The sequence below is a fragment of the Genypterus blacodes genome, unplaced genomic scaffold (assembly GCF_046128005.1).
Source record: "Genypterus blacodes isolate CSIRO-AG114 ecotype Tasmania unplaced genomic scaffold, CSIRO-AGI_Gbla_v1 ptg000003l_1, whole genome shotgun sequence".
Lineage (NCBI taxonomy): Eukaryota > Metazoa > Chordata > Actinopteri > Ophidiiformes > Ophidiidae > Genypterus > Genypterus blacodes.
Genome location: NW_027466817.1, coordinates 9204540 through 9231645, shown reverse-complemented (window position 1 = coordinate 9231645; position 27106 = coordinate 9204540). Strand labels below are relative to the sequence as shown.

Sequence of the window (27106 nt, the reverse complement as noted above, 5' to 3'; positions counted from 1 at the left end):
GTCAAGTTAGTTTCATATTTCATATTTATTTGCTAAAGTAACACTCAATAAAACAAGTTCTACATTAATACCCATGGTGCTGGTGAGATATGAGATGAAAACAAGGCCAATCGATAAGACGTTTATGAACAAATACAACTCAACAACTGAGAAGCAGACCAGTCAATGAGAGAAGCAAACACATCTGGGTTCAGCTCCTCTTTGTGGACCTGAGAGCCTCTAACTCCATCACGGCTGCATTCCTTTACATTAACCTCTATCATTACATCTCCTTTGTCTCTTTGTGATTTTATTCCTTCCCAACCCACAGACACGAGGAGAAGGAAAATAACTTTGAATTCTCTCACTCCCTTTTTCCCTCAAATGTGGCACTCTGGTGCCACTTTACCCAAGATATTTGCCGTTAACTTAGGTCTTTGAATGCACCCTCATATGTCGACTGATTTATCTTATGTACACACTGAGGGAAAACAGAGACGTGGCTCTCTATGAGACGTGAGTCATATTTGACCATAAACAATGTTAATTACTGTGTGTAGTTTAGAAGTGTGTAGCTTAGTAGTGTGTAGCTTAGAAGTGTATGTGTATTTTAGTAGTGTGTAATTGCATGTTGAACAGTTCCATTGTTTTCAATTAGTTTTTACTTACCGAAAAATTAATCAAAGGCCTTTACTGAGCTAAACTACTTGTAGCTGCAAAGTAGCTTCCCCAACACTTGACATGGAAACATTCATGCATAAGTTGAGGGTATTGTTCTATAAACACGTATTTAATTATAAAAGAATGGCTCAGGTTTAATGGCTTGACTAATGAATGCCTTTATAGATGTCAACATGATGTATAGTGTGTAAGGGTCCGGCCAAACCTCCATGACGCTCCATGGAAACTCTACTCACTTCCTGACCACCAGGTGTCTCCCTACACAAGCACAAATCTGCCCTATGAAGCTTCCTGCTCACACTGTCGCTCCTCTCCACAGCTCTTTGTTTAATTTAGCCAATCAATAAACATTTTAATCTCTGTCTGATGTTTTATTTATTGGATCTGACCCAGGTTTGCATCACCCATCCAGTCAGACGTCTCAGGGTTTAGATTTGGCGGCGAGCACGCGGGGCAAAAGGTCAAACGTCCGATGTGTCGTGTCGTGTCGTGACGTGAATGCATTCTGATCAGAACTCATGAAAAAGTGATGAGTCAGCGGTGGGTTGAGTCTCCTGTGCTGTGTTGTGTCTGAGCGCCGGTGGGCTGGAAAAACACACCGTGACTGGGACAACGTTATGTCTCCCCACAGACAGCAGAGCATGTCATGAAGTCTGCATGTGAGCGGAAAAAAGTGGTAGACGAGGAGGAGGAGGAGGAGGAGGAGGAGGAGGAGCGGGAGGAGGACATGAAGCAAGAAGCATGTGTGTCTCCATAGGGTCCTCCTCCTTCCTGTTACATCCATTCACTCTTCCTCCCTGGAAAGATATTCTGTGTGTGTGTGTGACTAGTTATCCCCACATGAGGTTTTGTATTCTTTCTGCATTATTTATCCTCCCTTTCATCTGAACAGTTCTATTTTCATCCAATCATTTAACGTCCTGCCAGGGGTCATCTTGTGTTTGGAGGAAACGCAGAAATCTCCTCTGTCGTGAGTTATGGATTCTGTAGGTCAACGTTACAATCATGCTACGTCTCTCTCTCTCCTTCTACAGAATTAGTTGAAACGGTTAGAAAATGACAAATTAAGACGTGCAATATCATTCTTTAAGATTGTTTGTTCAAGATAACGGAACATTTTTCCTGCTGATCTTGAGAACCTGTCGTCTCAGATGACGCACACTGATGTATACGTTTGAGGCACAAAGCGGTTTGAGGCCTGTAGACCCTCTCTGTGCTTCTCTTAGTGACTCAGAGCTCCCGCGTTGGACTCATTGTACTTTCCTGTATCATTTCATTGCTACTTTGTAATAAGCTTCATCTCTTCTCTCTCGCTTTTACAGCACACCTGGACTCTTTACACTTCCTCTCTACTTTACTTCTTCCTCTTTTCCCTACATGTTGAGGCGTTTGTTAATCCAGAGCTTTGGGTCATTTGTGATGTGATCAGATGTGATTTTGGCCTGTAGATAAATTTCACTTGACTAAAAATGCGACTATATTCCATCTCTCCTTCCACCTCATATGGACAGTCTGATGGATGGATACTCTTTACTCTTTTGTAAAGATTCTGAGAAGATTGTCTCGTTATCTCAGGAAAACAACTGTCATAATAATAATAATGATGATATTGTGCTTCCTCTCTCAGCTTGCGTGCTCATGGGTGCCAGCACAAAGGCTTCATATTTTGCTGGAAATACACTGTAAGTACAGACGAAATGGTAATGTGGTGTCATTTTCCTCTTTGTGGTTCAGCTCATATTACACCCAAGATGACACACACAGAGCGGCATTCATGTCTGCTGCTTCGCTTCCCTCTTCTGTCTCATTAGGAAAGAAGGTTTTGTCATCAAGCTCGCTCATTAGTCACTGTTTCAGACGTTAAGCTACACACAGCAATCAATACTGCGTCTTCCTCCTGTTCAACCAGCCATCAGTACAAACAGATGAGCAGACACAAGGACTTGTCAGATGCGGAACATCTGACACGGATTAGGTTCAGTGTTGGTGAAGCTACTAACTTTTCAAGCTACAAGCTACTAATGAATTATGCCTGCCTTCATTTAAGAATACAGTTGTCATGGACTCTTGTGCCAAGCTACAGAGCTACTTGTGGAAAGATAGTAAAGTACAGGGAAAGCTTCATTCTTTTGAAAATAGCTGAGCTACTGGAAAAAGTGTTAAGTAAGTAGGTTAGCTAGCTACATGTCGCCTAAACTTAAACACTAAACAATTAACCACTTAGCATATATATATTTATATTTCACACATAATTACTTTTACTTCACTACATATCTGAAATAACAGACTAAAGATGTAAAATTTGTAGAAAAACATCAAAATGTAACAAGAACAAAAGTCTAAATGCTGAATGTCTTTTACTTTTACTTTCAATTCTTGAGAACAGTCATTGTCCAAAACATACTTTTGAGACCTGTGAAAAATGAGTAGCTCAATGATCTGTTTCCAGAAGTGGCCAGTTTGACTGACTAACAAATTCATTTTTGAATGATACGTTCCTACTTTTACTCAAGTACGACTTGCAGATTTCCATCGGTGGTACTGTTGACATACACACAATGCAGGCTTTACATGTCTATGTCAGCATCTGCAGTCACAGCCAGACTACTGTTTACTGTTACCTTCCTGTTTGTCGAAAGTAATACCACCCTTTGTGCCTGTGTGTGTGTGTGTGTGTGTGTGTGTGTGTGTGTGTGTGACTTATACCATCACGGAGAGAAGCATTCAGTTTTTGATGGGACCCGCAGGTCTTCACTCATCTTCCCTATTGATTTTCTCTTGCTTTCCTTTTTGCGCTCCCAGGGGAGGGGACGTCTCAATTGGTCCCGGCCAGTAAAAGAGAGTGAGCGATGGAGGAACAGATAGAAGACGAGAGAAAGGAAAGAGAAACTGAGGGAGACAAGTTGGAGGAAAAAGAAGAGGAAGAGGCGGGAGGGGGGGATGTGGGGTCCCCCGATCACAGAGGCCCCGACTGACCCCTGACCTTGATCATGACCTCGGAGGTTGCCCCGGAGGTCAGAGGTTGTGTGAAAGTGCCACAGTGGCGATTCACTTCACTGCTGGATGATGATGATCTTATGCAGCCTCCCCAGCCTGTCTGACATGATCAGTGTTGCTCTCTGCCTACGGCTCCTGAGGGCCACACATTCATCTGTAACCCGGCCTGCTAAAAGCACCTTACAGGCACAGCCAATGAGGAGGAGGAGGAGGAGGAGGAGGGCCGCAAAGTGGGAATGCTGAAGGACAGAGCGACCTGGAGCTCTGTCGGGGTACAGGATCTCTGTATCATGGCAACAACAGAGCGAACGTGTGATATCTCTCTGTATTAATATTTTAACCAAACGTGTGCGACGACTTTATTCGGTCTGACCTTCAAACACACTGAACAGAACTTTGTGGAGGACTTTAGTCTTCCACTTTAAATTTAAGTAATTTTAGTTGCATATTTTTTTTGGTTTATGTCTCGTTATCAGTTTCAGTTGAGTTTTATGAGTTTCCGATGATTTCTGTTTCTATTTCTGGTGACCTCCATTGTTTAGTTTTTTTATTGCGTTTCATTTTAGAAAAAGTGCCTGAAAGGTCAGAGAACATCCAACACAAAAGCAGCAAAGCTTTAATAAAGACTGGGAACCCTGAAGCACCGACAGTAAAAACGTGGAGTCTGAGGCGTCGGGCTTCTCAAATGTGGGCATAAACGGATGGGAGCTTGTTTTAAAGCTGGGAAGGTTTTTTAAACTGGAAGTGAAGTTTTACAGTGTGGCTCCATTGATCAGCCTATGGAGGGAGGAAGAACACCTCACACACACACTGATCCAATGTGTTATATTAAATTTAAATGTTCTATTTACACCTTGCATGAACGTTATCTGGATAACGAGTTTGGATCACAGCACTTTCGGCACGTACACCTTGCATCATCATGGGTTCTCATTATCTGAACGCTCTCTGCCTTGTGATTGGATCTCAGTATGCGGGCCGTCGTGGTATTCAGGCCCATCCTCGCTCCTCTATGCATGAAATAATAACAAAGCTTGTGTCGTCACCTTCCACATTCCAGTGACAAGTCCACATTTAAAGCACTCAAATGACACAAGGAATGAAAGCATCCCTGCTGTACGCGTCACATTCACGCCTGATCACTTGTGACAGAGATCGGATCGCAATGCACTCTGCAAGCACTTAATGCATTATCATGTGACCTCATTATCTGGATAATGTTTCCAGATAAGGCAGAAGTATGTAAGGTGTAAATGGTTCCAGCTCTGTGAGGGTCCAGTGACCTATCCAGGGTGCGTCCACTGCTGCTGGGATGGGTTCCAGCCCTCTGCAGCCACGGACGGGACGAGCAGGTACTGAGAGTGGACGGACAAACCTTTCAGTTGTGTATTTTCTTTTGTGTGATCGAGATAACTACAAACATTATAATAGCAATACTGCAAAGCTACTGAGTCTGCACGGATTATCTCAAACCTGTATTTCTGGTTTGGCTTTAATGATAGGGAGCATCTCTGAGACTCCTAAAGGCCGAGAATAGAAAACAACATGACAGAAAAAGGGAAGGAGTCGTAGGATTAAAGCAAAGATTTCTTCCTATTTGGTAAAAACATCATTCCGTCGCAGCATTCTCTATACATCTTAGATCCACTGCTTGTATTGACTTTTGTAAGACGATCTTGATATGGTAATAATCCGTTATAGACAGCGACAGTTATATGAATCACGCTGCTGTTATATCTTTCTTCGCTGTCATTCATAGTAAATCTTCTACAGCAGCTAGCCACTCCTGTCTGCTTCATTCAGCAGGAGTGACTCTTAAGTGTATTTCAGTCCATCTCATTAAAAGCATGTGACTTGGTGTGAGAGGCAAACCGGGGCCAACCCTTAATTCACCATATTATGTCCATAAATGAAGTATAAAATGAGGGGAGGCTATTTCGGCGACGTATGATTGGAGCACTGAGCTCTATTCATACAGCTGGAGGAGGGAGACACAAACAGTTTCAAATCTAATCATGTAATGACCTGAACCCTGAGCTAATTCAACGCACCAAAATACTCCACTTTTCTATCCACATTGGGCCCAAAGAGGCGTTATTATGTATGGCAAGTCTCCGTGTTATTTTGAGTGAATGCGATTAAAGTGCAATGCCCATGAAAAAATAAAGATTATCGGTGAGAGAAAAAGAGAAGGCGAAGAATTTTTTTTTGTTGCTATAGGGGGGCTGTGGGCTCTCAGACAAAACCAAGACAAAACCAACAAAGAGCAAATTTTGTTTCCAGACAGCCAGGCCACACAACACACTCTGCACACAGACGAGTCAATTGGGGAACCCACAAAATGCTAAAAATGAAAACAATGTGTACAGCAGATGTATCGCCCTGATAAACTCCAGCAACTATACTCAGACGCTTGTGTGTGTGTGTGTGTGTGTGTGTGTGTGTGTGTGTGTGTATGAGCAGGCTGAGTTTGAGGCGTGAAGCATTTTAAGGTGGATGAAGCGGTACATTTTGACAGAGGAATTTAGGACACTCCATACTGTGTAATTAGAAATTCTTTGCGCGTCCTTCTGAAGCACGTCCACAAGCCAGAGAGGGTCAGAGGACATGGACAGACGGGACCGATGCTCTGGCAGCAGGCAGGGTTGAGAATGGAGCTCAAGGTCACTTTAACAACAGTCCACACACTGACTCTCTCTGGTTTAACAATACTATTCAACCAATTAGATTTCGTGCTGTAATTCATTGCCTTAATTGATATTCTACTTTCTATAACAACAACCCAACCATATTTATTACCTCTGCCTGATAGGTTACATTTTTCAAGATTACTTCATAAATTAATATCTGTTTTCATGAATCTCAGTGGGCAGATTGGACACGATCCAGGGAAGAACCTGTTTAATAATGGTGCTAGTAGGCGGTGATGTTTTGGCCTGCAAAAGAGGGTGGGCGTGGCTTATTCTGCAAATAGTGCTGCATCTAATTAATGAATTAAACTACTGTAACCAAACTTGGTGAACATGTGACCTCAGTGGAATTCTTTTTTACATCAATTGACCTGATGGTGGCGCTACAACAACAACAAAATCGTTTGTCAGTTTGGTGACAACCTGCACTCAGAGTCAGTAACCTCTTAAATGTCATCATTGAGCCATAATTGAAGGCTTGTTGGGCCTTGGCAGAGGTATGAACTCTAATTATCGTCCCTGTAGTTAACCCCAGGTTCTCCCCGTGTGTGCATGATTTACTCCCGGTACTCCAGTTTCCTCCCTCCTCCGAAGACGTGCAGCTTAGGTGAATTGGAAACTCTATAGCGTAGGTGTGAATGGGAGTGTGATTGAGTTGGTCTGTGTCTGTGTGTCAGCCCGGTGATAGACTGATGACCTGTCAGGGGTGGATCCCGCCTCTCACCCGATGACGACTGGGATAGGCTCCGGCCACCAAGGTCCCCCGTGACCTTCAGCAGAATAAGTGGATCTAGAGAATGAATGGATGGCTATAAAATGACTTTAAGCATACGACAAAATAAGAGCGATTTCACTAATGTATCATGTCACCAACATACAGACACAGCCCTTGATGTTGATCAGTTTAATGGAATTTAAGACACAAATAATGTACAAAGCAAATAATAATTGACTTTCTGCCAACGTAGGATAAATGTTCTCAAATGGAAATGGATGTTAGGAATAATGGGGGAAATATTAACTTTAAAAAGCAATTGTCTAGTTCCACTCTAAAGAGTAGGTGTAATATCAGCCCGTGGGGAGAAAGTAGGGAATAGTTTGGATATTGAGCTTACACAGAGTACAGCTATAAATCAGTTCAAGAGATTCTACGATTGTTTGAAAGATATAGGAATATGGAATAACTAAGGTGCAGCCGTGGCTTAGTATCTCGCAGGACCTGCTTTACTTTGTTATATATTCCCACTTTGATACTGGTGTATGTGTGTATGCACTGTATACTGTGAGTGGAAAAGTAAGAAAATGCACAGTTGCATAGATGTGAGTACATATATTGTTATTTGAAGCAGTAGGAATATATATATCTGTGTGTTTTTGCCTGTTCGTTTGTGGGTTTTGCAAATTCAAGTGCAAGTTCAAGTGTACCGGCTGTCCAGTAGTCCACTCCATCTTTTACCAGTTCTTAAAACGATCAAGTTCAGATCCTGTCTGTTCATTGTAGAGGTCCCATGAGACTGAAAATGGTGGGGATTCATTACTTAATATACGTAAGTGTTGGTGTATATTTGTCCGTTTGGACAAACTGCATATCAGCCCTGATGATTTCAACCCAGGTTCAATCGACAGTAAATTCCTCCCACATGCGGATCAATGACACAATGAACTTCCTTGGCAACACAGACACATTCAAAGAGAAAATGATGCCAAGTTGTGGTTAAGCGCTTGAAATTGAAGATCCGTAAAATTGCTTTGTGCGTGTCAAAAAATACAACTTCTTACACACCGACCTACAATTTGTAAATGTGACGATTCAACTTTGCTCCGTGTGATCAATTATTACATGTAAGCTGATCAAATGGTCTCCCAGCTCGGGGCGCCTCCGCTCATGAAAGCAGCCGCCGTGTGTGTGTGTCAGTGAGTTTGCTCTCTTCTTTAGCTATGGCTTCCAAGTAGCCTCCTGGCATTGTTTTGCTTGATCTTTGCTCTCCTTAACACATCAAAAACGATCAAACTATCAAAGATGAAACGTGGACTCGGGTGGCGTCCGCAATTCCGTGAATTTTAAGCTTATACAATTAAAGTAGAATTAATGTCACATCCGTTCTTTACCTGTAATATCTGAATGTTGATAAAATGCTATTTAAGCAATTATAATGGCGTTATTAAGGCAACACTGCCGCGCGGAGACTCCGTTCCGTGCATCAGCAGTTCGCAGAGCGGCTGCTGGAGCCAATCCGGTCCGGGTGTTTGGCGCTGCCCGGTCTTCTCCACTGAACTCCAACCCCCGCGCTCTCTATCAGCATCTCATTCCTGTCTCAATATGTCTCAAGATGGCGGCCAATGCAGGATCGATGTTTCAATATTGGAAGCGCTTTGACTTACAACAACTACAGGTCAGTTCATCGCTTCTTTAACTCTCTTAACCGCTATTCTCTTCGCCCGCTTCGTCTCTTTCGCGGGCGGTGTTTTGTGTATTTTCAGCCGCCGTCTCGGAGGTGTTCGGGAAGGGAATTCAAGAGCTCTTCCTCGCATTGATGAAAGTGGCTCTCTCGCTGATCAGAAATTGATCCTCTTTGTTCAATTCAACATCGATCGGACACTGCAACTGGGCAGCCGGGGCGACGCCGCGGGGATGCGCCGACGTAAAAACAAAAGCGCCGGGCTTTAGCTAAGAGCTTTCGGCTAGCTTATCTTAATTGCGCGTTCTTCAACTTTTACAGGAGCGAGTAGCCGTAGTTAGCCCGACGCTTTAGCCGCTGTAAGGTTGGATAATTTGGGGGAAAAAAGAAGTGCGACTCATTATACGGTGGCGCTGTGGTGACACCAACCGTACAGACGGGCAGCGCAGGCACACAACACTTAGAGGCTTTACGGGTGTTTTTCTGCTTTTTAACTGTAAATTTGCCAAGTTTGGTTGACGTTAAAGAAAACATTAGCAACCTTATCGGCTAAGCAGTTTATATTAAAGTCGCCGCGGTGTTTACAGTGGATCAACTCGCTCGTTTTCTTTGGTTTCCCCCCCTGACGGCAATTATACACCGAGAGCTTTTTTACAGACGGTGCCACGTCCGTGAAAGTAGACGGGACGCGAGAGTGTTTTGCTGGCTGCGATGGTTTATTGATTAAATGTCGATCGTGAAATTTTTTTTAGCCTGAAGAATCACGACCTTGTTATTGATGAAGAACTCTAGTAATGTCCCAGGCTCACACACGCGCTGCTTAAGCAATCCCGAACATGACGGACTGGAGCGGGTTCGGCAGATCTATTTGACACAAATCTGATGTTTAACCGATCGGTGTGAACGGAGGAAATCGGATTTTTGTTCAGATCAGATTTGGACCTTCTTACATTTGTGGTCCTTAGATGGAATGCATGTCTGATCTCTGGCTGTGTGATGGCAGCACACTCATATCCGAATTCGATTTTTATTTTATTTCACTTCTTGAGGAGATTTTACATTTTTTTGATGTGTGTGAGTGTGTGTATAGAAAAGCTTCCATCCCAGCCAAGCGAGAGGAACCTCATCACAAACACACAGTTGTCCAGAAAGCTGCACTGAAATGTCAATTATAATTATTTGACTGTTGCACATTTCCCAAATTCTTTTTGTTGTTGTTATTTGTGATGACATTGTGTTTGTTGAATCTAATCAAAGTGTGGCCTTTTGAGAGCAGAGATGTGTTCAGATTCAGGTCAGCTCACTAAACACAAATTTGACTAGTCAACGTAAAAAGATTAGATCTGACGGAAAAAAATTGGAATTGATCCTTAAGGCCTGAAGCTTAAGATGAGCGTGAACGGAATAAAGGCTGTGAGGAGAAAATATTAGGCCTATTCAGTGTGTGACTATAGCCCGTGTGTATATTAGAGCCTGTTTGACCTATCGCGAGGCGTGCAGACAATGGCGCTGTTGTGTTTTCCCGTGGCATTTAACGTGCATTGCTGAATTTCAAATCACAATTTATGAATATTAGTAGCCTAGTTGCTGCTGTCATTAACATAAGATTGCATTATGTAGGCTAGCCCAATTGTTCATAGGTTATTTGCACATGGCACAGGCTTGGGATTTAAACTTTTATTTAGGTCATGATGCCCCTACGACTGCGTAGACAAAAGGACACTGAACAAGTCTTCCCAGCGGGCTTTGTGTTGCACTTATGCCACATCATCAAGGCTTCACTTCTCCTATTTATTTGATCTTGTTTGGTCCTCCTACTCGTGCCCCCTTATTCATGCATTATGTAAAAAATTCAGACTGCTTGCTCTGTCTTTCCCTTCTATCTCTCTCCCACCCCTTCCTGCACCCCCCCCCATCTTTCTCCCCCTCGCCTCCCTCCTCCCCTCCTTTAATTTTTTTCCTCTCCCCGGCCCTTCACCCTGCTCTTGTCCATTCCTCAGTTCGAATTGGTGTGCGTGCGGGCGTGCGTGTGTGTGTGAATTTGTCTGAGATCCGTCTTTTTCATAGATTGACTGCCAGTGCGGACAGTGGAGGCACTGCCAGCAGCCAGGACATGAAAAATGCATCGCATAAGTTTGTGATAAGGCCCTGGGTAATTATGGCAAAGGCCCCTATCACAAGCGATTAGTCAGGACAGTGAATCTGAGCGTGTGCAAAAAGGCTGGCGGTTGGCAGTCCTGTCTGCAGGAAAGGAATCAGTCAGGGCTGTGTGTGTGTGCGAGTGTGCGTGCGAGCGAGCGTGTGTGTGCGCGCAGCCCTGCTCAGAACATTCACTGTCTATTATTGATGACATCTTATTTACTCTCCCTCCCACTGAGAGGCTCCTAGAGGAAAGCCTTCAGAAGGGGAGCTTTTTTCCCCCCCTTCTTACCATTTTCTGGTTTTAACACGGGGTTGGTATAATGCGATCACGGCCTACACACACCTTTGTCAGCCAATTGCTTTCTCATTTGCTTCTATCCTCTGACCAAATGGACCAGCAGAGGAATGTTTTTTTGTGTGTGTGTTTCTTTGATGATGAAAATCTAACCCAACCTAGATGTCTGCATAGCCTCTGTTCCTCCGGCTCCAGCTGCTGAGGCTCATTAAAATCACATTTGATCATTGAGTCCCTTTCCCTGTGCGAGGGACTAGCTAGGTGGTTGTTTCTGGACAGAGAGTGCTTTGAGAAAGCACGGGCGAGCTGTTAACTTGTCGTCTTCTCTGCATGCCCCCTCTACCGCCACTACAAACACAAATGGGTGCGACGGCGATGCTTTTAGCGAGGTCTCACACACTTGGAAAATGGATCAGCGATTCAGAGATGATGGGGGGTGACGGTGAAGTACAGATGGAGGAGGCTTTAACGTCTGTAATCTCCATCCGTCCGTTACAGAGTTGAATTTCTTTACAGGAGATCATCACTCTTCTCTCCCGTTGTTTTTTTCCCCTCTTTTCTTTTTTTTCATTTTTTTGACCCATTCAAGGTTTGCCGGAACATTGTGTTTCTGCTGCAGAGCGATGAGAGATTGTGCTTCATTACAGGCGAAGCTTTAATGAGATATGAGCAAGAAACTGCGCCTAAACCTCCACTTTATATTTTTCACGTAAGCCAAGGAAATTAGGAACAGACCTTTCTGTGATTCACAGGTCCTGATTTAGGCCTAATAGCCCGCATCTCACCTCGTAACATTTCCTGGAACAAAGCACCCTAGAGCCATTTTGAGAAATAGTTTGCCCTGTTAGCGTACGGCTAAACAGTTACTTGGATGAAAACGGATCCCGAGCTGCTTCTTATTCACCAGATCCTAATGGGTAAATTTAGGAAAAGGTTTTGTAAACTGATCCCAGAGCTGCGGTCAGAGGCAACCTGAGTGGCTTAAATCTCTCAGCGACAGGCCCGCTGTTGTCTGCAGGAGTTTTAGTGTTAATTTATGAGCCGGTTGTCTGAACTCGCTGGTGGGATATTTTTACCCCTCTGTTGCTGCACAGGCCGGGGGAGCATAGAGGAAGGGGCATCACGTCATGCTTTTACTGTAGCCAACCGCTTCTCTGCCCGGTGACAAAACCTGGCATGAGGACTGAGGTTTCACTGTGTGTCGGTGGGTGGTGAGCGACTAAGCGTGAGTCAGAGAGCTGAGCGAGTGCACGTCAGGTCTACGGTCAGGCCCCAGTGTGCTGTGGTCAAGGCTGTGTCACCCCCGCCGCCTTGAAGCTCCACATTTTGCCCGGGGAAGGATACACTCGCTGCAGCAGAAAGGAATGTGCAGCTCTTTGAAAGCTGCAAATAAAAGCTGCTCTTCATATAACTTATCGCTGGGTAATGCTCGGCGGAGGCCCTCACTCCCCCAACTCCTCTACGGTTGAACGTACGTCAAAATCTGGGCTCAGATTCTTCAACCTCCCTCTGCTGTGAGGAGCATCGATGCAAGTCAAACTAGTTTAAGACAACTAGGTGTGTTTTAATCTGCCAAATCACAGCCAGAGTATTTTTTACTTTGGAGCCAAAAATGAAAAATTGAAGATGGACTAAGCACACAGATGTTTTTGTGTCCGGAGATCTTAATTAGATTCACATTAGAACATTTAATCTAGTTGGAATTTGTGATGTAAAAACAAAATGATAACAATAAAAATACTTCAACTTCATCCTGGTAACTGAGCTCACAGAAAGCGGTGTAATGCAATGATGACATCAGAGGTTTGTGTTAGGCTGACACTAGATCCTCCACAGTTAAAACCCTCCCAGCTCGACTGCAAACAGTGAAGGAGGTAACAGTTGATGTAATTTCTTTTCATAGTCGTACATGCTTCGTAAATATAGACATGGCTGAGAGGTGAAGCTTCTGCGTGCTAGCTTTGTAAATAAGCGTTGGCAAAAACGGCTCCTGTTATTGGCACCAGTTTTAGCTTTGTGACCTACACCTTTCATTTCAGACTTTCCTCTGTTCCTAGTTAAACATGTAACATCTCTGCATTTTCAAACAGTCTAATACCTATTTCATCATAAATGTACTTGCAGCAAAATATAAACGACGCCAGCGGAGACCCATAAATAACTACATTGATACAAAGGATTTGACTTGTATACAATACCTAGTAGAGTACTGTGTTCTTGAATTCTTACCAGCTTGGTTGTACTTTCATTTCAAATACTACAATGCAAGCTGTGATAATAGCCTAAAAGTCATGATGTATGGCGTTGACATCAGTCGCCGCTGCTCTTAAATAATTTGCGGCAAGGCAGGAAACCCTTCCACCTAACGTCTGGCTGCAGGAGTGCAGGGGGGCAGTTTCCACAGACCTATTTTCAAGTGGCAGGCATTATTTACAGACCCACTCGGAGCCTCTCTCACCTACAGCATCATAGAGTTTCAGTGTATCTCATGACAGAAGCATCCATTATTCTGCTGCTGTGTATTCCAGCAGCGAGGCAGGGGCTTGGGTGACTGGACACTTCTGTTTAGCATCAAGATGGAATACTGGGGTGTTTCCTGTCCCAATCTTGCCGGTGATGCCGAAGTTATTTAAAAATCAGGCGCTGTCCGCGAAATATTTCCTCCAAGGCCCTGTGTAATCCTGTACAGCCTATTGTTCATTCTGCAATATTAAGCCTAAGGTTTTTGGTAAACAAAAAGCTGTCATCCCTTTTTGAAAAAGTCTGCTCGGCACCCAAAGTGGAGGTGTAAAGTGAGAAGGCTCACACTGAGGGGCAGAGCGACGCTGGGCTCAGATCCAGACTCATCGACGTGTAGCAAAGACTACAAACTACAAGATAACCCCACACTTCTGGAATGTGTTTTGGGTGATTGAATTAATTAGATCATGTCTGTATACACCGCATGATCTACTCCATATCCTTTGTCTAGGGGTAAACAATGTATAGGCTAGACTATAAAAGATCCATGCATGTTAATTGTTGATATTTTAACAGAATTGAGGTCAAGTTAAGCGTCCCAACTAGTTGGTTAGCTCATTTAGTGTATTTCATTTGATCTCTAGTATAAAAAATGTGTATAGAAATCGCATTTTTCAGAATAATGGCTGTCAATAATCTGTCATGTTCACTGTGTTACGATCCAGTCCGATCTGACAACATTCACCAAAGTGCACCAGCTAGCATAGCTAATTGTCCCTGCTTGTCATCTGCCACATTTGTTTACTCTGAAGTCACGTGATTTTGTGTTTGTTAGCAAGAGTTTATTGAGATCTAATAAAGCGAACACAAAGTGATTGTATACGCCTATGATTTTAGTAGATATTTTGATTATCTGCCGTTCAGAACAGGTGTTACGCAGTGTAGTAAATCTTCTTGCTGTACTAAAAACTACAGCGATGTTAATGATCCCGAAATATCTTTACACGTAACATGTATGAGGATTAGAGAGGCAGTTGAAGAAATTTAAGGTCGCCGGCTTTGTAAGATCAACACCAGCTGAAGGGGAAACGTGTGGCCGTGAAGGTGGAGAAATCTCAGCAAACTGAACCCGGAATATATTTATTTTTAAGACTTTAATGCAAGACGTTAACACGGAAATTCAAACAGAGGCAATGAACCAGAAAATGACACGGAGTCAAATTACCAGCAGCTACCACAATGATGATATTTTAGACCCGCCACAGACGGTCACGCATTAGGGGCCACAGCTCCAGCGCAGGGCGTCTGAAGGTAATGAAGAGTTTCCATTTGTCCCTGTGGTCAAACCTGCTCTGGCTTGTTTCTGCCATGAAGCCAAACTATCGGTGAACCACTTGCACTCCCTAATTTTGGTGTTGTTTATCACACTGTTATCACGGAGGCCCGGGCTAAAAATGGCCTGAGGATTCTTATCCCGTGTCAGCCCATGACTCCAGTATCAGTGTCCTGTTAGATCATTGACCATAGGTATTGAATTCTAATAGGCCTATTGGTGTGTCCTAATGGTTCAAGTATTGAATTATGATATTGGCAAGGGTTGATGGCCCCGGGATTGAATTATGATATTGGTGTGCTGCAGGCTAATGGTCTCGGTATTGAATTATGATATTGGTGCACTTTGATGGCGTAGGGATTGAATTATGATATGACTTGCTATCTGCTAATAGCTCACTCTGTGTAATTTTCAATGTCAATCACGGCTTGAGTTGCCGGATCCATAGCCGGCCTTCAGGCTCAACACATCCGTCACGTGTGATGGGAACAGCCTTCAACCTTTAGCCCAGGTTTTTCCTCTCGCTCCAATTCCTATCACTGACACGCTCTTCTCTCCTCAGTCCTCCCTGGTGTTTGCTCCATGCTAATGTATACATTTCACTGTTCCGGGGCTGTTTTCACACCTTTTGTTCCATTGTGTCTTCTTTATCTGGTTTGGTTGGTTTCCCGTTGGATTAAAGGATGTAACGCGCTGGGTGACGTGGGTGTGAGCTGATTGGTTGGGCTCGGTTAGCGCGCATTATTTTTTTCATTCATTTCCCAAACTGTTTCCTCAAGCTCACTGTGTTGCAATGTTATGTCATGGTGTATCCTTTTATAGAATTGCAACCAGCTGCTGGTGATGCATGACCGTCTGTACGGATGTGATAATATGTGGAAGGACATTGCAAACTTTAATGTCACTTTGTGGAAGCTTTAACCTTAATGTGGTGTTGGTTCGGCAGTTCTTACAATCCTTCCTTGCTCATTGTTTGGCGTGAGACTTTTAATGTGTGTAAGTTTTTGTAGTTAATGTGGTGTTCAGCCCATATTCCCAGCAGACTTTTATTCCTTTCTCATTCCAACAGCACCCACGCCTCTGTGGGTTGCTAGACTACGGTATATTTGGTGTTTACAGTACACGTAATCCTAAGCGTTCTTGCTTTGATTGGTGCTGGTATCACTTTGGGGCAGACCCTGGGTAAAATGTGTTCTCATACCTACCAAATCACCCTAACTATCGAAAAAGTTTTGTTGGTGCGCACCAAACAAAGTAGGTATAAATGTAGTAAATGATGAAACAGCTAGCGGTGTTGCGGCATCTTCTTACTCGCCTTTGTAATTCCCCTCTATTACCTTTGGATGATGGGATGGAACAAACTATTAACTACTAACGCTTAAGAGTACACACTGTCCTAATATCACGCAAATATCTTTGAAAAGTCAGTAGTTTGAGTTCTTGCTGATCTTTTAGTTTATCCTCAGTTGGAAAAGACAGAAATGTGTGGGTTAATCACATCTTTACACAACAGTTCAGATGTCGGATAGGAAAAGAGTTGTATTGATCGTCTGGACTTTGTTTGGTAGCCAGTCAGTAAAGATGTGTCGGTTTAGGATCTTAACACAGCGTCTTATGTTACAAGGAGCCTAATGTTAACTAATGGAATTGTAATGGCTCAGTGTCTCAGCTAACGTCCATTTCTATGAGTGTCCACACCTTTGCGGTGTTTATGTTGAGCTCATTCCCGTTTTGGTAGTTTAAAAGCAGCAGAGCTGTGATGTTCCTCCTGCCAGCTCACAGAGTAAATGGACGGCCTGCTTCTGTGTCAGCCCTCTAAAAATAACACAGACTGCTGGCTGGGCTCAGCAGAAAACTATCACCGATTATGATGATTCAACTACCCTGTATTCACAGCTGTGTGTGTGTGTGTGTGTGTGTGTGTGTGTGTGAAGGTGCTTTATGTTTAACAGAAATTGTTCTCAGCATTTGGTGTGTTATTCATTACTTCAGTTGAAGTTCTACGGCTTAGCTGACAAGTTTGGACTTTGAGTAACATTGAGGGCACCGTGGTTGGAACTCAAGTACAAAATAACTTCAGATTGTTTTCAATATTAGAAGACAAAGTATCTGTCTGCAATGTTTCCCGAAGTATGTAGAAGTAATAAATGTTTAACTTACAAACATACAACGCATTTCACAGATTATCTTACAGATTTCTTTCACTCTAAACATTGTAGATAATTTATTTTACACAGCAGACACACTTGTGGCTTTCCTCCTTCTGCCTCAAAGGCAATGAAGTGCTAAAAACGGCTTGTGATTGGCTACGATGCCAGTGATAATGATCGATGTGTTTGGTAGCCTGTCACAGCTCGTCTTTATGGGGACAAGAGAGAAGTGTAAACAGCAGCCATTGGTCCTCTGGGTTGGAAGCTCTCGTTGTGACCTCCAGACTGTAGAAAAAGCAGCAGCACATATTAGAAAAAATGCAAGCGAGTGACTTCAGGGCCGACCTCAGAATTCATGGCGTTGTTTGCACTAGGTGACCAAAACAAATTACCAAGCAATTTTTCAAAGGCTTCCTAGATCTCATTAGTGAACCAAAGTCATTGTAACAGAAATGGGATCCATGCAAATTGTTGTGGGCCTTGGATGAAACCATTTGAAGGCTTAACATCCTTTATGCATTATGGTTTTACCCAGTGCAATATTGAAGCACTTAGATGTAACACACAAGGTTTCTCTACTGAAACATGGAAGGCACTGTGTGAATGAGGTAGCCCTGTATATGTGGGATTTGCCGAATTTCGTCAGACGACTCCTTAACCTCCCCGTGGCCTTTGACCTGAGCAGCTGTCAGACTGGAGCCAGGGTTCAGAGGTGGACTGACCCTGTAGACCTCAGCGTGACCCAGGCTGTCTGACTCGCCTAACCTTTGGAGCTAACGGATGATGACTTCACCATCTGTCTTCCCCTTAACGGGTCTATCTCCCTTGAACTTGAACTTGTTGTGAAAAAAATGGAAATTAACTACTCTGAAGGGGAAAATTGCCTCACATTTAGCTTGGGCAGTTTTCCTAATGAATGTGTTTCTGTTAGTTTTAATTCACGTTCAACATGAACAACATCGGCCTCTCAGAAGACTGAACAAAATGAACCCATCTGCTCTCCTGCGCCACAAGAACGTGGTTAGTCTGTGTGAAATGACGGTTCAGTACCCCAAGATGTGTAGCCTGCCCCCTCGTTTTTGAAAGTGAGAGTTGTCCTCTTGAGGAAGGGGGAAGGGGCTGAGTGTTTAGTAGACACAGGCTCATCCGCTGACTGCTGTCTGACCCGCAGTTCAGCCGTATGGTTATTAATAGGCCCAGAGGCCTCAACTTCCAGGAGGCCCTCTGATCAGCTCCAGATGTGGAATGAGAGAGGACAATTCTGCTTTAGCCTCTCCAAGTTTCACATGTAGCAGAAAGTAGGCAGATAGGAACATACAGAGACTGATAGAGAGTGAGGGGGGGGGGGGGGGGGGGGGAGACAGGAGACCTTTCCACAGCAGGAGTGTGTTTTGTGAGTCTTTGTTTTCATGCGTGTGTGTTTTTTCATTTATTACACTCTGTGCCCTCAGACCAAAAGACCATAAAAACGTATGGCATCACCATGGAGACCATAATAACTACCTATAAAACAGCGTGTAAACTGTGAAATAAGACAAACAGACCAGCACAGCCCTGGCTGGCTGGCTGGCAGGCTGGCAGGCTGAATGGCTGCCTTCCGCCATAAAACTATTTGAAAGCCAGACTGAAGGAATGCCTCGGAGGCTGCTGTGGCTGTCACGACACATGAAAGGATTAGGCTCTGTGTTTTATCTCCTCTTTATCTGATGGTAATGGATAAGCTGAGTGTAGCCTATCATCTGACGCTCAGGCTCGGGGTTTGATGTTTTAGTAGGGTGACGGTTTGTTGAGTTGACCGCTTTGGTCTATTGATTGCTGTTTGATGGTTTTGATATGTAGGCTGTGTGGAACAGGTCAAGTCTTTTATGCAGTGAAGGCTCCAAATAGCTTTTAGCTGTCCTTCACCCCCCCCCCCCCCCCCACCATTACTCTAGTGGTCCGTTTGATGTTTGGATCAATCAATAGAAAGAGCCCAAGCTTTTACACTCTCCATCCTACATCCACTCAACTCAATTTCTCTTCCTTCACTGTGCAAGCTTTATATCACATTCTCCCAACACGGAATAAATGATACAATTACAGCCCATTACTTAGCCGAACGCAGGCTGATTATTCTGTCATTATCAGTGGGATTAGCTATGCTCATTCTCTCTCTCCTTTTCTCTCTCACTATGTGTTTGTCTGCCCTTTCCTTTTAAAAAGATACGCAAGCAGAGCAGAAAACTTGCTCATAAAGGCTGAGTAAGACCTCACCCCAGGGGACAGTCCTTTGACATTGATTATATAGAACACGGGGGTCAAACTAAGTAAAGACAGCAAAGACAGCAGTCTTCATAATCTATACCTGCAATTGGGCGTTTTGATAAATTGTCTCCATTGATACTTACAACTTGCTGCTTAGATGAGCTGCAGCAGACCCTCACACTGTCATGTCATTTAGAACATTTGGTGACCTGTGATGTACTGGGGTACTTATGGTATTCCTACACCTGCCCCGTCACTGTCGCTTCACAGTGCAGTGTGTTTTGCCTGAAGAGATTGTAGATGTTTGGTGCTGTGTGACCACCAAAACACGTGGGTTCCGATCCTTTTAACCACAGATTATAATCAATCTTTGACACCTTTTCACCATTTTCATCAGCATATTTAACAGAGTGCTGACTGAACTGCTGTCACTGTAGCTTGGTGAGCCATTCATTGCAGCTGGGGTCGTGAAAGTTCAGCCCTTAATTACATTTTTTTACATTACATTTGAAATACTTTCCTGGCATAGAACATTTTTACAGTGACAAGCCCCCAGCACCACCACCACCCTCTTACCACCAGAAAACGATTGCAATTCAAATCATAATTGTATTATGTGTTGCAAATGAGTAACTACTATTTGAGTTTCTTCTAAAACAAATTGTTGGGCCCTAACAGATGAAGTACCACTAAAAATGTGGGGGGAAAATGCACCATGCAGAGTAGCAGTTTATAGGCCCAGAGGTACATGAGGGCGATGGAGATCTGTTTAACTATCCTGTAACTATGCCAATAGAACAAGAGCTGCAAACTGCCTTTAAATGGAATTCTAAGTGAATTACAACAAATCAAATAGGCTGGAGAAATGAGAACACATCAGATCTTAACTGAGTTAGAACAGCTTTGAACACTGCTCCTTTGTCAAGGACTCCTGCTGTTTCTAGGCCACAGAAAGGAGCTGGGACGGGTGCTTAGGGTGATGGGTGGATTTGTGCAGCATTGCTTTTAGTTAACCTTTACCTGTGACCCTGTCAGTAGCCACTGATGGTTCCTCGTATGTGTATTTGATATCACGTAAACTAATGACAGGGATGTCAATTGCCTACTGGAGTCCTTGGGACCCGGTCTTGTTATATGTGCTACAGGGCCTGGTGAGCGCCACTCTTCTTCTGGACTTGATTAATCCCTATCGCCCCTCTCCATGATCACAGTTTCCATTTTTTTACTCCGTATCTGTGCACTCATCCCCTCCCCAATCTCCTCTCACTGGCACCGAATGGCTTCCTGGCAGAATGGAGGCATTAATTCAGGGATGAGAGGTGTGATACACATACTCTCTTTCCCTCTCTCTCTCCCTCCCTCTCTCTCGCTCGCTCTCCCCCCACACCCTCTCCTCTCTTCCCCTCTGTGTGTCTGTGCTCTGTTTGTAATGCGTGGCCTTTATCGTAGCTGAAACAGCTCACTACCCTCTGATCCTATCTCAGATCTCAATATCCTAGCCGTTCCACCCTGTAAACGCAGGGATGAAAAATCCTGCCCTTTCACCAATGCATTACACCCTAGCATATCGCCATACCCCTCTTCTCCCATTGCGCACTCCACACCACTCACCCCTTGTGACACAGGCCTCCAGCTAAATTCGAACTCGACAAAATGAGACCAAGTGAGCCGCACTTCCTCCATGGCAGAAACCATCTTGGTCTCATTATAATTGTATTTAGGCTCAGGCCTGGCCTCTGAAGCCCCTTGTCAGACAATAGGTCGGGCAGAATAATGACTCGCTCTCAGTAAGCTTCAGGAGACTTGAGGCTTGGATGTTGGGGAGATAAAACAACAACCAGCCTCTCAGCAGAGAAACATGGATCAATACTAGCGAGGCTGTGGTGTAAAAAGGCTGTTTTTGATCCCGGCTTGCGTCAGTGAGGTGAGTCTTGACAGCTCCTGTGCTGTTGGTAGATATGGATCTGTGTTCAAAAAAAGGAGCAAAATGCTCAGGGACCACAAGCATCTTGTTAGGCTGTGGAGAGTGGTAGGCGGACCCCCACCCCCAAACTCTCTGCACACATACGCACACACACATACTCGCACTGTGTATTTAGAACTCAGCTGTTACAGCAAAACTATTGCGTTTGCTTGTAGTAAAGAAAAGTTTGTGGCTTTGACTCCAGTGGGTGAGAGGAAAAGCAGAAACAGAGATTCAGGATACGACTTGAGTCTTCAGACCCGATGTGGTTTGTGTAGACGGTGTGTGTGCAGGCACATGTGGAGCGCCCAGCTCTGTCAGAGGAAGGAAGGCAGACAGGCAGGATTGTAGTCTCTTATCTGTGCTGCTGTTGTGCTGTGTTTTGAGGGGGCGTGCCTGTGATCTGTGATCATGTACCGTGTCATTGTAGCAAGCGTGGCTGTCGCTCCCGACTGAGCCGCCACCTCACAACCCCACCCCCACACTGTAGGTTTGGCATACAGAACACCCAGCCACATAGAAGGAGGTGGAACGCTGTGATAGGAGACGGAGGGGGAATTTGAAAGGTAGGCCTCATAGATTTCAGATAAGACATCTTTCCAGACGCCTTTACTGTTTACTATCATAACCACATAACAGCCTCAGACTTGTCAGAGATAAAGGGAAAGATTAGTGACTGCACTGGCAAGATGAAAACTTCATCTCTTAAACATCCGTGTCACGCTGCCAAGTACAGAGCCTGTGAAATTCTTCCCACTCTTGCATGTACACAGCTTCATTTCTAAATATTAACCTCTTCTGTAGTTTGACTAATTTGCTGTTGCAGAGTAGATGTAACTACATTTGGTACATTTCGAGGTTTTAAGCTATGGCCAGGCAATTATTTCTAAAAAGTCAACAAAGTTTAACAGCCAAGTGGCAACATTTCTATTACAGATGTTAGTGAATCAGGATTTTATCACCCTGCGATTTTCAGATGAGAAGTAAACATGGAGCAGCTTGCCACCATTATGGAGCTTGCAAAAAACCTTTGGGTTGGTGTAATGAGAGAAATGACGTATCATTCAGACAAAAACAAATCTCATCAACGCTGAAGTTTTGATAACAAAGCCGAGGAAAGGAAATATAGGTCGGTGATCTGTCTTTTGTTTTCCACCAACGCAGCTGCTGCACGGCTCCCTTTACTTGACGTCTCTCCATTTAGAACGGTTTGTTGTGCATATCCTCTTGCAGTTCTTGATACATATGTGTTGCAGTCCTTCAAACTTTTTTTGTGATATATGATATGTATATATGAGATATGACACACGTTTTTTCAGTTCGTTACTTCACTTTGTGTAATGCGCAGGGGAATGGAGACTACACCTATGACAGACTAGGGTTGGAGTGCAGATCCCCAGTAGATAAATGAGTAGGGCCGACACTGAAGGTGGAACAGTTAACCCACATTGTGTTTGGACTAAAGCAGGAGTGGCAGCCTGCTTGGCATGTGTGACTGCAGACGAGGTGTAAACAAAGTGTTTCTAGCAGTTACACTCCCAATTATTTTACAGAGAGTGAGCTCTGAAGCAGCAAATCCTCGCACGCCGTTCACTCCTGGTCACCGTGGCAATTCTGAAGCAGCTGCAGATTAGCTTCGCAGTGTGTACATAACAGAAGTTTTGTTGTCATTCCAACCGCCTATCTGTCTCGGCATCGCCAGTGTGTGAGGGCATAAGGAATTCCGTGAAGTTTTGATACCTCAATTAAAGTGCGTCTGTCTCTCGTTATCTCATTTAGTCTGTAGTCGATGTGATTGGCATAATCAGACGAGCCTGATTGGTGCCTCCCTTTTAATTAATCATCCTCACTGTATCATCACCTGTGGCTCATTAGAGTAATTAGAGTGAATTAGTCAGATAGAAGGCCTCTCTCTGCCTGCAGAGGAGTGGAAGGAATTTCATTAGGAGACATGAACACACAAACACACCTTAGGTCTGAAGGCCAGTGGTAATAGCATTTGTTGACGCGTGACTGTTGTCAGTCAATACATTAAAATACACATCATAACATTGCTTATACTTGTAATTTCAGAAATTTGAATGGTGTTCAGCAATATTACTCCAAAGTAAAAGCTAAACATATCGCATGGATTCCCAAACAGAGCTGTGTTATAATGACTTTTAATGCCATGTAGAATTATTTTTCTTCTTCTGTTTTTCCGTACAGCTTCCTGCATGTATATTCCCATGTAACATTCTCTCAGCTACTTCATGTTATGGGGTGTGAATTTAATGAGTTCACTTACCAGGCTGTGGTAGTTCTTAGAATGGACCTGTATGACTCCATGAACACTTGCTAAAGCCTCTAAAAGCTCCTCTACATTTACTTAAGTTAGTTAAATTAGATACAAATGTGTTCCCTGTTGACCGTTGACCCTGAAAGCTCTGTCTGTTTTCATGGAGCTCTATCCTATAGTAATGTCCGAGGCGGCAGCTCGTGCAACGTCGCCCCATAAGGTGAAGTAGCTGAGAGTGTTGTGGAGTTATACATGCAGGGTTTTCATAAGGAAAATTGTAGAATAGAAATAGAAGTGCAATGTGTTAGCCTCGTCACAGCGTTCAAAGGCCTACAAACCAACTCACTGGACCAACACACACACAGTAAGCAAACATCAGATATCTCCATAATCCTCTTACCTACAAATAATGGCAATGTTGGACGTAACCACTTTAAGCCAACACTGCATGCATTTCCCCAACATGTGAATGGCAGTATTGTATTTATTCCATCCATGTATACATTTTACTCTCATTGTTGCTTTAGTTGCAACACAGCCAAATAATTAGTGATTTAGAGTATTGAGTCATGTAAACATGGTGAGTGATTAGTATTATTATCACAGTGACAGAATGGAGAGACGCTCATTTTTGTTTGGCCCAGCTTCCCCCGCTTGTGCGAACACACCTCGCCGTGCCAGATTTCGCTGGGCGAACATGTTAACAGGCTTCCTCTTTTGAAACGGAGTTCAAAAGAATGTGGAAAGACCGGGCTCCCCAACTCGCCGTGCTGGGCTGTGTGTGCATTCATGTGAGAGCGCACACGCGCGTGGGGCTGTGTGCGGGAGGGTTCTTGGCCCAGTCGGTGTTGAAGTCTCTCTGGGGAGTGTTGGCAATCTGTTCCAATAGTCTTTACAGCTGACCAGACGACCAAATGAACCAGGACAGCCACTGCTGCTGTGGGCCAGTCCAGCCAAGCCAAGCAGGGCTGTTAGAGCAATCATACAAGCTACTTAATGCTCCTCTGCACACGGCTCTGCTCATTACTGCCAGCTTCAAAAATAGTATTAGACTTATCTTCAGTGATTAAATAAATAAACAAGACTGATTTTCTGACATTTTCAAATCTGAAAAGGGGGTTTTTTAAAATCTGACTGAGCCCAAGGTGAGTCAGACAGAGTTCAAACCAAAGACGGAACCTCCGGGCGAGTGTTGACCACATTGTTTCACGCGTGTCAATGTTTTTAGCAGTACACAGCCAGCAAGGGGTTGGCATGGGGACTTGTACTTCACCAAGTCACTTACTAACTTCCCCCAAGTCACCTACTATGTTTACATCTATGTTAAACTTGTATTGTAGTCCAGTTTAAGCAAATACAACGGCATCATTTTACTTGCAAACTTGGTCACTGAACTACGTTTGTTTAGTTTGACATTCAGGGTTCACCAGGTGTCTTTCCATACGTTTGGCCCTTGTAATCCAAGTAAACCCGTGGTGGCGTTGTTTGCGTGTGTTGAAGTTGTTCTATATGACTGATCGACAGCATGAGGTCGCCAACTACATGATCTCTCCGCACAAGAACATTAGTCTTGTCCTGTCTCGAAGTTACGTTTTATCATACGGGAATCTGAAGCAGGAAGTGTCCCCTGGTCTTTGCGCCTATTGGCTGTTTCCCTCATCAGTCACAGCACCACTCACACCACGTGCTTTAGAGACACCAAATGGTTCAGTTGAAAAATACCACATATCAACCGGGTTTGCTTTTCCTCTGCAAACCCTTCAAATCCCACTGCCGATCAACTAAGACAAACTTCAGTATTTGCATCAGAACTCCAGCCTGGGTGTTTGGACAGAGGGCGTGCAGAGTGAGAGTGTACACTTTCAGATGTTGCATGTGGTGTGTTTGAAGTGTGTGTGTGTGTGTGTGTGTGTGTGTGTGTGTGTGTGTGTGTGTGTGTGTGTGTGTCTGCTCTGCGTCTGATGGGGACAGTGTGTTCGCTTCATAGTCCAAACCTGACTTGAGTATGAGCCCCCCCCACCCCCCACTTGGCATTGAATCAATAGTCTTTCGTGTGTGATGCATTTATTGAGGTTAGCAGTGAGATTTCTTCCGGGAATACGCATTTGGCAAAACATGGGAACATAAACAGGATATTGGAGAGAGATTGGGTTGACTCATCGGGGTCAGTGATTAGTGCACGGACATGTACGGCAGAGAATTTGAGTTCTTATTGGTCTCCCAGCAACATAATTTATTGATGAATTTATAGGCACCAGCTTGACTTTGTGTGTTGAATTTCGATGAATAATCGTTCATTCATTCATTACATGCAGGGTTTCTGCAGTCACACAGGAGTGAAGAATTCCATATGGCCAGAATTTGGAAATTGGAAATGTTTTTGGAAAATAAGGAAATATCTCAAAAGCTTAGGGTCATTCCTGCATGATGATCATCTGGATCCACCCAAGACGTACTCGTATTTGAAAAACAATGATGGAAATCCACTTTGGCATCATCAAAGGGAAAAAAGAGTGTTCCCTCCTCTCTCTTTATCTTTCACTTGTTGTTTTTTTGTCTTTTATCATTTTCATTAAAAAGAGCTGAACAAGGAAAACTGTAAACAGACTAATCTCATTTGTGAAGTAATGTGAAGGTTATGACCTTAATTCTGTATAAAGTCGTAGCTGTGAGTGCTGTTCAGATAAAAGCCTGGGAGATAAGAGCCGAGCTGTGTTTTACATGCACGTTCTTGTGTGACCAGGCACACACAGGTTTGCTGTAATTGTGGTAAAGTTCAGTAGTAACTTTATATGGTGCTCCAAATATGCAGACGCTGTAACACAAACCAAATTACACAGCAGTTAATCTTACTGTTTAATGGCCCAGCTTGGATGAGGAACGGCGTTATCTCTTTACTTCCTAAAATTATCCCTGCTTACATCTTCGGAATTCAGCTCAAACTTTGAACCAAAATGTTCCGCCAAGGTGCGATGATGTCATCGACACCCCCCCCCCACCACCTTCAAAAGGTGAAGCGTTGTCTGTAGAGTATATATCAATAATAGTAATTCATATTTACTGACTTTGAACTGAAGCAGTCCCACATTGTTTCTTTGTCTCTTATCTTGATTGATACATTAATTACGCCTCCATTCCTGAACTGGAGCTCTCAGTTTTGACCATTAATTTAATATGATTAAAATGTATTAGGTCCCTCCTCTTGAATCCAGCACTGCACAAGCTCCTGCACACGCTCGGCTTCACTAAGCGATGGTGCAGCTGCTCTATGGCCACAGGCAGACAGGCTGCTACATCAACTCCTCCACGGGCAGCCGGAGCAAGATGGCATGTAAGCAAGAGAGCAGCTTTTTTCCTGAACGTCCTGAATGGAAACGCCTCACAGAGGACGCTCCACCACGGCCATTTGATCCATCTTTTTATGGTCTATGGATGAAACCAGATCACAGCTGGTCAGGGAATTGAACGTAATGCTGATGGGGGAAAATCTCCTAA

The 27106-nt window shown here is 43.9% G+C and overlaps 1 protein-coding gene across 3 annotated transcripts in view; it reads left to right on the top strand.

The window, feature by feature from the left end:
* Positions 1-8604: 8604 nt before the first annotated feature.
* Positions 8605-27106, top strand: part of cux1b (cut-like homeobox 1b) — a 72010-nt gene continuing 53508 nt past the window's right edge. Inside the window, exon 1 of one of the 3 annotated variants that reach the window (XM_076140790.1) lies at positions 8605-8740. In XM_076140790.1, the coding sequence (XP_075996905.1) occupies positions 8678-8740 (63 nt within the window). In that variant the 5' untranslated portion in view covers positions 8605-8677. The remainder of the gene's footprint in view (positions 8741-27106) is intronic. The other 2 variants (XM_076140797.1, XM_076140806.1) reach the window with 2 other exon arrangements.